Genomic DNA, 12,540 nt, shown 5'->3' with positions numbered 1-12,540 from the left:
GCAATTTATTTAGAATTTAGGACTTATGTCCGCACAATATATGATCGTACAATTAGCCTAAAAAGATAGGAGGATTTACACTGTACCGTACAATAACCTTAGAATCCGAAAGTGTTAGGACTTGTAATTGTACATCAGGGTTATGCAAAAGCTTAAAAGTGATATGTGAGGGTTTACGCTGCGCTAGACAAACCACCTCGAAATCCTATGGGTTGTTATTTAAACTAATGAAAGTGATTAGTGATATGAATTTGTTTTGATGTTGCAGATCCACTTGAAGTGGTTCCTCCGTATGTCCTCGTCATGCTGCCCACGGTGTTCGCTCCAAGCTCCCCTTGGTAGCAACTTCGGGTTTGATATTAGTTTTAAAGGGGTACATGTGATCATTAGGTTTTCCTACACTAAGATATAGTGTGTAACAAAACAATAAAACATGCGGTATAAAAGAAAAGAATAATAGAATGTACAGTAAAGAAGAAGAACAGTATAGTATGCTATATAAAAGAAAAGAACAGTAGAATGTACAGTAAAAAAAGAACAGTATAGTATGATGTAAAGTAAAATGTTGTAATGTAAATCAAACTTAGGAGGTCTGCTGCTCCTTTAAGCAAGCTAGTATTACTGCATAAATAAAAGAAACATTTCTTGGAAAACTCGAGAAAATCGACAAATGACCCACGACGGAAAAATCGGGAAAAAAATCGACAAATAACAATTCCAAGAAAGTTATCAAAATCTCAGGAAGATCCTGGAAAAAGGTCTGCGGGTGCTTTGCCCCAAAATTTCAATAAAACATACGAAAAAAATCCGAAAAGAGGGGACTGCAAGCACTCTGGTCAGGGCTAGGCTCAAATATTATATATTTGTACTCGAGGGACGTCGAATGCTACTATCGGTCACCCGGATGTATAAGACCCGCCACTCAACTAGAAAGGTGTCCTACTAAACCTAATTTAGGAGGGTACTCCTTAGCCAAATACTAGTAATTAACAAGTCGACAATGAAATTGTAATATATTTAAAATTTTATATTTTAGCATGTACGTGGATTCCAGACATACAAAAGTAAGTTGTATCAATTTTGTAGTACAATATTTTTTTATAAATATTGTATTTGTTTTTATCATGTTTTGTTCTTATCAGTTTTGAAAAAAATTATGATTGTCCACGAGTTGATTACGCTGTCGGGCGTAGGACCGCCAACAACCTAAGAATGTACGGGTCTCACTAGCCTTGTGTTGGTGAATGATACTGTCATCCTACAGTTTATCAGATCCCAAGATTGGGTCAAAATATCGTAGGATGGAATATCATTATGCTCTATTCCCGGTTTGCCTTTGTCATCATTGCCGTAAGTCCCAAAACAAAACCGACATAATTGTGACATTGCTTGATGGTTTCATATATAGCAAAAAACTATATATGGGCACTTATGTGTCAGACATAAGCACTGAAAACCGAACCAAGAAGCAAGGAAAAAAAGAACGAAAATGGGGATGAGAGAGGAGAAACCGATCCACCCAAAAGATTGAAAGGATGAAGGGTGGAGCAAACCTCAAAACTGTGACAAAAAGAGAGCCCAAAATCCTTGAATCAATCCAAGAAAAATATCATTTTCTCAAATTTTATAAGTGGATCAACCCAAGAAGAGTATCCCTTCCAAATCTTGTTTCGAACAGGTCGAAACGGGTCCGAATCAATGTGACAATTGTATGCACGGTTGCACCATCACTTACATAATCACACGCCTAAGCCTTAACTCAAATGTGACATTTATGTTATCCAAACCTTAATGTCAAACTTCCAAAAAAAACTCTTTTGTGAATGAGAATTTTATGAGCTTTCAAATCCTTCATGAATCTTATTCATATCAATTTTATGATTTCTCGAAATGAAGTTGTAAGAGTCTTTCATATTTCACAAATCTTATTTCACAAAATAAAGGAGAATAATCCATAGGTGGGGCAACCTTCTAGCCTTCCAGAAAATCATGCCAAAATCAAAATCATTTAATTCCAACCTTCATTAAAAAAAAAAAACTTTTCATATCATACAAACATGAAATTATCCAAATAAAACCATATAAATGCTCATAACCAGAGGCAATAGAGAGGGACAGCCACCAACCCAACTTATCTCACGAAGAGATCACAAGGTAAGGCTCACGGGTAAAGGCAGCAAGAGGAAGACCACAAGGGCAGTAAACACAAGGTAAGACTCACGGCCAAGGCAGCAGGAAGTAGACCACCACCATTTAAGCTCATGGGTAGGGCCAAGAAGGAGAGAGCCACCACAGAGTAAGCCCACGGGTAAGGGCAACAAGAGGAAGACCACAAGGGCAGTAAACACAAGGTAAGACTCACGACCAAGGCAACAGGAAGGAGACTACCACCATTTAAGCTCATGGGTGGGGACGACAAAAGGACAACCCACATCTCAAACTCACGGGTAGGGGCAGCAAAAGGAAGACCGTCACAACATTATTATTATGCCCTTTTAATACACATAAGAGAGTCAAAGGACAAGCTACCATAAACCATCCAGACCGAAGCCATTTTCATCAAGTGAGACATAGTAATGAATTGATCAGCTTATTTCAAACATCCCTATATAGAAGTAGATATTGAAATCATGAATTTTGGGATGACAAACTTGATTACCAATAAAAATCTTAGGATGAACGTTATATGAGGAGCTTCCAACCAAACCGAGCCTAACAGGGGGCTAAATCGAGCCCACCAAAGGGGCTGAAACAGAAAGGAATTCCAGCTAAAACACAATCCCAAAAGGAGCCAAACTGAGCCCACCAAAGGGGCAAAATCGAGTTCAATACAGGGGCAAATCGAGCCCAGCACAGGGGTAAACCGAGCTCAGCAAGAAGGGCAAGACAAGGATCCAAAACAGGCACATCTAAGCTCAAATAAAGAGGCAAAACAAACTAACTGTAACAGGTAAAGGAACAAAAAGAATACCTCCAACTATAATTCAATTCCAAAAGAGCCAGAATCGGACCCAACCAAATGGTAGAACAGAAAAAAAAAAAAAAAAAACTTCTGACATTTATTTATTCCAAAAGAACCAAAACCCAGTTCCAGCAGATGGGTCAAGACAGTTTGCAGCATGAATCCATTCAAAAAAGATCAAAACCGAACCCAACAAACTGGGAAAACAGAGAATAATTTCCAGCATTTATTCATTCCAAAAGAACTAAAATCGAATCCCATGAGTCCTAGCAGGACAGTTTCCAGCATGAATCCATTCCAAAAAGATCAAAACCGAACCCAACAAACTGGGAAAACAGAGAATAATTTCCAGCATTTATTCATTCCAAAAGAACTAAAATCGAATCCCAGCAAATGGGTTAAGACAGTTTCCAGCATGAATCCATTCCAAAAAGATCAAAACAGAACCAAACAAAATGGGAGAACAGAGAATATTTTCCAGCATTTATTCATTCCAAAAGAACTAAAACTAAATCCCAGCAGATGGGTCAAGACAGTTTCCAGCATGAATTCATTCCAAAAAGATCAAAACCGAACCCAACAAATGGATCAAATAGGGCTATCAAAGTCAAGTCTCTTGAAGCCTTATATTTCAAAGTATTGCATTCAGTACATGTTCCAAATAGTAACAATTTATCGACATATTATCCAGTATTGAAACTAATTCTAAAGCTAACAGGGAACGAATAAGCATAAACGAATTCCTAATGTCAACATATTATCCAGTATTGAAACTAATTCTAAAATCCACTTGGATAAATATATATAAGAGAAAAGCTCCAACCTTGCATTTTTCTTCCTAGAATGCATTCCATAAGATGACAACTAAAACTTTCCAAAAATAAATCTTATTCAGAAAAAGAAAAGAAGACAGCCATATTATGCTCCATTTTAATGTTTCCAGGGACTATTCATGCTTAAATTTCAAAACAAGCCTTAATCTTGCTTCTACATGATTTAGAAGAGAAAAGAAATTCTTTTAGATGTCATCCGAAATTGTGTAAATTAGAGGAAAGAAGAGAAATACCTCTTAACGCAAACTCAAAGCAAAACTGTAGGACAACTCAAAGGCAAACTCAAAGCAAAACTGTAGGACAGATTCAAGATAACACCTCCTACAGAAACCTTCCTCCTAAAAGCTTCGAGAAGCAGCAACCAACGAACACTTCAGCACATAAGAACCTAGCCGAAAAGGAATTTCGGCAAAGCCTTCCCCTAAGAGCCTTAAACAGCAATTAGCAAAACAATCTCAGCCTTCCTTTCCCTCTCAAAATTTTCAACAACCCAAAACAGTACTCTGGGAAGTTTTTTTATAGGCAGAGATGAGAGGGGGACAGCCAAGCGGCTGGTCTAGCCGTGGGATCGAATGGGGGCTAAGTAGGGTTTAGAATTATAAATATTATTGTGATTAGTAATATAAATATAAAATATTTAATTTTACAGAAATAAAATTTGATTCGTACATTTTATTCGTGTGTCACAGCATAACAAAATGGATGTCCTTTTTAGGTAATTTAGACGTTCCAGACGTGTTTGCATGGTCTGTTTTGTTGTCGGAGGTCGTTTTAACGAATTCATCGATTTTGCGTGCAGTTTGCTCGTGTAAAAAATTATAGCAGTATTGGTGTCTTTTCTTGCTAAAATTAATGTCCCAGACGCGTTGGCGCAGTTTATTTTGTCGTCGGAGGTCGTCCGGAGAAGTTTGCATTTTCACACATCCTTTAAGATTAATTTTAGTCCGATCTTCTGCAACTTAGTGAATTTTGTGTATTTTGTGTGTGTGTGTGTGTGTGATGATAAAGTCCTGAAGATGTTTTCCTAGGGCTTGAGATCCTATTGGGAACTTCTCCCTGAGTCTCCACATGATAGTCCTTAACCACTCGACCATACGACGATGGTTTTGAGATCATCAATGTGGGACATCACAAGAGAAATAGAAGGTGGCTGAAATTTCTAAAGGGATTGATTCCAATACTAGTTTTTTAAGATATTCAATAGGAATCCCTAGAGCTAGATCCTAGGATCCTAAGGAAAAGAGTAATGACCTCAAAATGAGGTCAACATGGTTTTAATCGACTCAACCAAACGTTGAGGATTTAGAACCAACCAGATGAAAACCAGCCATATGAAACTGCAAGGAGTCAAGAAGTTGCTCGAATTTCTAGTAGTGCGGGTCCCAAACTAATCTTCTAAGAGAGTCCAACAAGAAGTCCTAAGTTTAGACCCTAGGCTTTAAAAAGAAGAAGAGACCTCACCAAAAATAAGGTCAATACATATCATCATTGAATGCATATTATTTCAGAATGTTCTGTCGTCATGCATATGATGTGAATGCTTTACAAATGCTTACTTTTAAAGTGACCTCCATTCATTGGAAATTATTAGGAACCTTCTATTACCCTTGTTTTGGTGGTTTCGCCTCATCTTCTAGTTCACTACATCAAAGAATTGACATTATATTTTGTTTTAATTTTTGGCTAACTATTACATGTGGATGCTGCTACTGTTAGACTCTATCAACTATTTGTGGCCTATGTTGAAATGGACATTTCCATCTCTTTGGCTTGAGAGGCATTGATTGGCACTTTTCTCTATGGCTTTTGGCTAGAAGTAAATTTGAACGTTTGTCCTCATTAAAAATCTTGTGAGTTTTTTTTTCATGAGTTTATTGATTGCTTTAAGGTATCCCGAATTAAGAAAATTATTTTTAAGATTCCACCTATTTAGAATATCTCTTTTTATCACAGTATGAACATAGAGTAGTTATATTGTTCATATGCATGAACAAATGGGATCTTCCACTATGCTAGGTGCTACTTTCTCTACCTTGGTTTCCTAAGGATGTTTATCCTTAGTTTTGTTAGGCAGGTCCTTTTTAATTTAGCTAGAGCCACTCTATTGAGGATCTTGCAGCTACTCTTGCCGTCTCTTCACCCTGCAATCCTATATCATTTTTTCCCCAATGTTACTATTGCCTGTTCTAAAGGCAATGGTTATGATAATTCTAGCTTGGTCCAATCTCAAGTAATCTATTCAGAATTTTATTAATTTAATTGATGTTTTCTAGCCACTAACTAGAAGAAAGTCTTTCTCCATTCTTCCATATTTACTCCATATCAAGTGAGGTGTAAGTACTTGTTTGATGATTTTCATTCTGGACTAGGTTGATGTTTGAATGTCTACTTGACTTACTTATCTAGTATAGTCATTGCTCTTATGCATTTTATTGGTTTGATATGATATTTTCTTTTTTTTGTCAAGAGACTAATCTCATGTGCTATGTTATTATTAGTTGTGTAGACGAGCTAAGTTTGAGCGCGTTGGGAGTTTATTTGCCTTCAACCTGTTTAAAATTATGTGTTTGTATTCAAGTTGTGTTTGAAATTGCTCTCGCAAAATTGTCTTGCCATCGACTTGTTAGAATTCAAACCATATATGAGCCAAACAAGAACTTTATTGAGCTTAAAAAATAGTATTTAATTTATCCAGTTTCTAAGAAGGCTCATAAAGATTTGTCCAGCGATTCCAATAATAAGAGCCTGCACAACCAAAACATATTCTATGTGGGTTACAAGCTCAAATGGCTTTAATGCTATGATTTGAATAGTACAAGATTATATGTCCAAATGGTATGAAACTAAAGAAAAGAGCGGCACCGTTGTTTTGTTCCTAATGCTTCATGTTATTTTGTTTCTCTTTTGTTAATGTTAAGTTGGTGCTAGTTTTTGTAAAGATATTATTATTATTATTATTATTATTATTATGTTTATTTCTTTATGTATTTTGAGCAAAAAATAAGCATATGATGGTCAACAAAGGTCTTTTGTGTTTAACTTGCTTAAAATCAAGCTTAAAACATATGTTCATGTTGAGTTTATTTACTTTCCAAATGAATTAGACACGAATTTCTTAATTAGTCAAACACTTTCTCTTTACGAAACTATTAACTTTTAACAACCCTCGTCATCAACTATCTTTTTTACTGGCCAGTTGTTAAATTTTATTGCTTCTAGAAAATCCCGAACAATTAATTTGAAGGCCCTCATCAAGAAAACTCATTCTTCTACTATCATAAAATTTCAGCTAAAAGTTCAAATACAAATTCTGGAATAGTCAACATGTTAGCTTAGCCATTTACCAACCTTAAACCTTTTACCTCTACTCCAACAATACTTCAAGCCTCTTAAATATCTCCAGATCACTTCATCTCATCCACTTTGATGAATTAGTTTCACATCGTTAATATGGCCAAGTGAAGGCCCTCTCCTCTTCAAGATGTTATCTCTTAAATTACTCTATTTATATCACATCCTATTAGTAACCATGAGGGTCGTGTGTTTAAAACCCCATAAATCTGTAAAGGCCATGACTTGAATGGCTAGTCCATTTGAACAATTTGACAATTTTATTATGAAGTTAGCTTCATGAGAATAGTCTCACTTTTGGTCTATGAGGTTCACCTAACGGAGAGCCTATATTGGGTTTGCCACCATTAGCCTATCCCTTCTTATCACAGTGTATCACATTTTAACACAGGATGTTGGTTCTCATCTATATGAAGTGAAAACAGAGCCTTGTGATGACATTCATCATGAGCTTTCCCTTATGATTAGGAGAATAATTAACCATGGTGAGTTTGTACCCATAAGAAGACTCAAATTAGGAAGACCTTGGGTGAAACCCTGTGAATTATATTGTCCATTATCCAATTAGTTTCTCCAAAAGTCATCTGGTTTTTTAATATTAATGTTTATGTGCTTGCGCCTTAGGTAACCAATAAATTTTTCAATCTTTTCTTTCTTAGCAATTTTTTTATTAAGCTTTGGCATTGAACTTTTGTGGTGAGACGGGAAACATGATCATTTGTTATTATTTTACCACCTTAGATGATGAATCTTACTCCCATTTTTTAATTTTTGTGCAACTAGTTTGGATATGGAAGCAAAATCTCCAATTCGTCCTGAACTATATGATCTTCCAAGAGAGGTTTTACATGCACTTCCAAAGATGGGATCTATCGTAGAAATTTTTGTTGACAAAGTCTTTGAAGGCATTTACCTGCTAAAAGGTGGTGGTCACTGGGTTAAATTTTACAATATTATTTTTAATATTCGATCAGGTGTGTGGAGAGGTGTGGTGCAGAGTCCTAGCAAAGTTCGTATCGTTTGTGCTGCAAATTCTGATGTACTACACAGAAAAAGGTAATATCCTTTTTCTAAAAAGAATAGCAGGTTCTTTTACGGATGATGTGTTATGCTCTCCTAATGCAGAATTTATGAAGATCGCCTTGCATCTTATGAGTACTCGCCTCTTTCAAGCATTTGCAATCCACCTCTTACTGGTAATACGGTGCCTAACACTTTGTGTAGCCTATATTGTTGGAAAAATTTGGGCAGTGCACTTTTTAGTTTTGTTTTGTTCATTCGACTATATTTTTAGATATCATGCGTGCTTTTGATGGATCAGATAACTTTTGTTCGATGAAGAAACCATGTATGTCAAGCATATATTTATCATTCATTTTTTCGTTGCTTTATCCCAAGTGATTTTGATATGTCATGGGAATGGTAATTTATTGCATTACTTGAAAGCTTAAGCGTTGTCTTTTCCCTAGAAATTGAATTTATCTGTTTGTTTATCTCACAAGAGCTAGGTAGAAACTAGATATTACCTAACTCTATATGACAAAAACAAGGTAGAAACTAATTGGATTAGGCAGACTAGCTTGGGAAAATGGAGTGTTTTTCCTTTTGTGAAATAGAAATAAAGCTAGTTTCTTAAACATGCATGAAACCACATTTGATTTGAGAAACTAGATATTTTCCTTTTGGCTGTTTTCAACTATTTATCAATTTTAGCGTGGCCATGCTTTGATTATTGTAGAATGTAAGATATTTGCATTTTTTATTAGAAATTTAAAATGTCTGCAGCTAATAACAACTTTAGATCCGTCATGAACTTGTAAATTATCTCCATAGAGAATTTTTCAATAAGTGACAGGCTGAATCTCATCATAAACTAGTAAAGTAGGCTTGATCTAAAATGATAATTGTTGTTTATGTTGAAGATTCTTTGAAGTCCTGTGAAGTAAAAGTGCAGAATTGTTGATTAGGGAGGAGAAAACATTCTCAAAATTTGAATTACGAACAACTTTGTCAAAAGAATGTAGAAGTTAAGGCAGTGGAAACTCAACCTCCGAGGAGGAAGTAGGAGGATCAATCATCGATGCACTAAGGCCTATTGAGTTAGGAGATCACAACGTCATGGGGTTAACTAAGGACTTGGGAGAACTCATCATGGGAAAAGCTAACCATAGTTAACTTTTCTTAAGAAGAAGACACCACGATGTAGTGCGTGCATCTTGTTGGGTGGCTGGCTGAACCGGTCAGCCTTTAAGGCAGTGGAAACTCAACCTCCGAGGAGGAAGTAGGAGGATCAATCATCGAAGCACTAAGGCCTATTAAGTTAGGAGATCACAACGTCATGGGGTTAACTAAGGACTTGGGAGAACTCATCATGGGAAAAGCTAACCATAGTTAACTTTTCTTAAGAAAAGACACCACGATGTAGTGCATGCAGCTTGTTGGGTGGCTGGCTGAATCGGTCGACCTTCAATGGGGCTGGAATTGTCGCCTCTTCCCTCTCCCAATTTCCTATTTTACTCCCTTCCATAGAGGGAACTTCTTTCTCTTTTATTCCTTTCCTATTTATTGTCTTTGCCTTTTTTTCTCTTCCTTTTCTATTTCTCTTCCTTGCCTATTTCTATTTCTTGCTTTTCTTATTCCTTTTCCTAGTTCTATTTCTTTCCTATTATAATTTCTTCTCATTCTAACTACTAATACTTATTATAAATATGTTATTTGTTGTCTTAGGGTTCAGGTTTTATCTTTCAGATTTCTGTCCAAGTCAGCTATCAGGGTTGTTTTTTGTTCTTGGATTGTATCTGAAGATGACTGCCTTAGGGTTCAGGTTTTATCTTTCAGATTTTTGTCCAAGTCAGCCATCAAGGTTGTTTTTTGTTCTTGGATTGTATCTGAAGATGAGGAGGTGCTCCGGCTGTAACTAGCCCGGTGTTGTGATATTTCTCAATGGTTTGAGGGGTACGCTGGCTGTAACTCAATCTTGCGGGGATATTTATCCTTTTCAATCTTTGACGTTGCTTCCCCAATCATCCTCCCTGTTGTCACCCTCCATCTTCCTACAACCAACCTTCCTACAATGCCGCCAACTCCCCCATCAGTGCCACCAACCCTCCCTCTTGCCAACCTGCTAGCCGCAAGCCCGTATACCTCTTTCTAGCGGTAACCGAACCCTGCTGCTCCTTCCTGCCAACAAATCCTATCTGTGTTCTTTTCCAGCCACAGGCTTAAGCCCCGACCTGCTCCCAGGCTGCTGATCCAGCCCGCAAACCTCTCTTACTTGTCCCATTGTTATTGTACCCTCTCCACCCCTACAGTTGTTGTTGTAACCTCCCTTGCAAGCCCTCGCTACTGCGGCGGCAGCAGCCAGGGAGTTTAGGAGTGCCGCTTCTAAACTCCCTTGCTGCTGCCGCCGCACCCGACCGACAACTCCACCTGCTATCCAACCGCCAAACACCACCCGCGTCGTCTCCCTGGGTTTCGATGCAAAAGAAGGTGAGCCTCGTGCAAAAGAGGAGAGGTCATGTGACCATCGCGAGCGCAGGTGGGAGGCGAAGCAACACCTGTGTCTGCGTGTGATTAGGGCTGGACTGAAGGTTATAAGGTGAGTTTAATAAATTTAATTAAAATATTTAATAAGAATTTTATTCTTATAATATATATATATAAGATTACATGTGACAGGCAACTTTTTTGAAAATAACCTAAATTTAATTTAATATAAGAGGTATATATTTTCTATATTTTGAAAATAGTGGTGTTTTAATTTTTGGAAAATGAAACCGAATGATCTCATCCGTCTAATAGTTTACATAATCGTGGTCAATACCGCACATACTACACCTTCCCAAAAGATAGGTGTATACCTCGGCGATGGACCTAATCATGCAAACTAAGAGATTTGTGGCATATGTATGACCTACAAACCTTTTATGTGTGACCGAAAAGTTCTTCTATCTAATACATAGATTAAATATGGTTTATTTTACCTGGGTTCAAAACTCCCTATAGGGGCAAACCCCTATAGCTAATTACATCTCAAATAATTGAGATCATTTGAGAAAACTCTCGATAATGATCGGAGGTATTAGTCTTCAAGAATTCAAGGTTTAGGTTTTCACGGTAAGACGTGGAAAAATAAGTGGCAGTGACTCAAGTAGGAACAGTTATTTTCAGGAGTCGAAGAAAGGAAACGGTAAAAAACGTCACAGATCCTGAGGAGAGCCCTCAGTGACTTCTCAAACTATCATACTGTGTGACTGTGTTTTGAAGATGATGTTATTTAAGTGTTCAATCCTGTCAATTTTATTATTTGGGACTTATATTTGCATTATATTTGATTATGCAAATAGCGTAGAATGATAGGAGGGTTTACGACATACCAAACGACATTCTTGGAACCTAAAACGAGTTAGGACTTACGCAACACAACATGATTTCACATGAGCCTAAAGATGAGGTGAAGATTTACGTTGTGCTAAATGAACTACCTCGAAGTCCTTATGGTTATTATTGTTGAACTAAGGAGAGAGATTGCTGAAGAAGATCCTCTTGCTACTCGATCCAATCTCCTCGCCGTGCTGCCTACGAAGTTGTCTCCAAGCCTTCTGTTGTAGTAGTAGCTACAGTGTTTAAGGGTTTGAGGTTTGTGGTTTATATGTCACATTTTGGTTTGTTCGTTATTGTTCAAATGTTGAAATGTTCGGGGGGAAATTTTAATTTAATTTGAACGTCACCGGTTAAGATCCCACAGTTCCATCATTCCGACATCATTATTTTCTTTTGAATTTACTTAGTCTAAATGAGTTAAGCTCATTTAGACCGGAGAATTCCCGTTAGCAACCATAAGTTACCTTATCCGAGAGATTCTTGTAAATCCAAAATGGGTGGATTAAAGGCGTTGACTCGATTTAAAAGTGTATAAATTTTTGAAAATGCATTTTTGTGGTTTTGTAGGTATGTAATGTAAGTAAAACATGCATGGTAAAGTAAGAACATGACACCAAAGTAGTAAGAGACTGCAGTAAATAACTATAAATGTGTATCTGAGCCTCTGCTACTGCTACAAGGTTAATATCACATGTGAAAGTAAGCAAGTGTAGCTAAGTATTTAACGAGCACATCAAACATGAGTATACATATGAAAAAGAGCATGTAACACATGAAAGCTCGAAAAACCCTATAAAAATTCAAGTCAGGGTGGGTTTAGAGCTGGGCTGTGTGTTTTATAATCCAATTTTGGATAAAGGCCACCGGTCAGACAGTCTAAGTGGGGAATTTCTTGCCGCAGTCACATCGATTAACAAGTGCTCTCGTAGTATCTTATCCAAGTTTCTTTAAATTTTCATGTGTATAGGATTTACTTAGTAGTAAAAAATAATAGTCTTATGAGAGAAAAAA

General features: G+C 36.9%; 1 protein-coding gene across 13 annotated transcripts in view; it reads left to right on the top strand.

Moving 5' to 3' along the window:
* LOC110025665 (protection of telomeres protein 1a-like) overlaps positions 1–12,540 on the top strand; it is a 95,104-nt gene that overhangs the window by 53,437 nt on the left and 29,127 nt on the right. For 7 of the 13 annotated variants that reach the window (XM_020726261.1, XM_020726263.1, XM_020726260.1 and 4 more), the window contains exons 6-7: positions 7,930–8,202; positions 8,272–8,342. In XM_020726261.1, the coding sequence (XP_020581920.1) occupies positions 7,930–8,202; positions 8,272–8,342 (344 nt within the window). The remainder of the gene's footprint in view (positions 1–7,929; positions 8,203–8,271; positions 8,343–12,540) is intronic. The other 6 variants (XR_002294145.1, XM_020726267.1, XM_020726271.1 and 3 more) reach the window with 1 other exon arrangement.

This window comes from Phalaenopsis equestris, unplaced genomic scaffold (genome assembly GCF_001263595.1).
Source record: "Phalaenopsis equestris unplaced genomic scaffold, ASM126359v1 Scaffold000320, whole genome shotgun sequence".
NCBI classification, from domain to species: Eukaryota; Viridiplantae; Streptophyta; class Magnoliopsida; order Asparagales; family Orchidaceae; genus Phalaenopsis; species Phalaenopsis equestris.
Note: the sequence above shows the minus strand (reverse complement) of the source record. Positions and strands in the feature narration are given on the sequence as shown.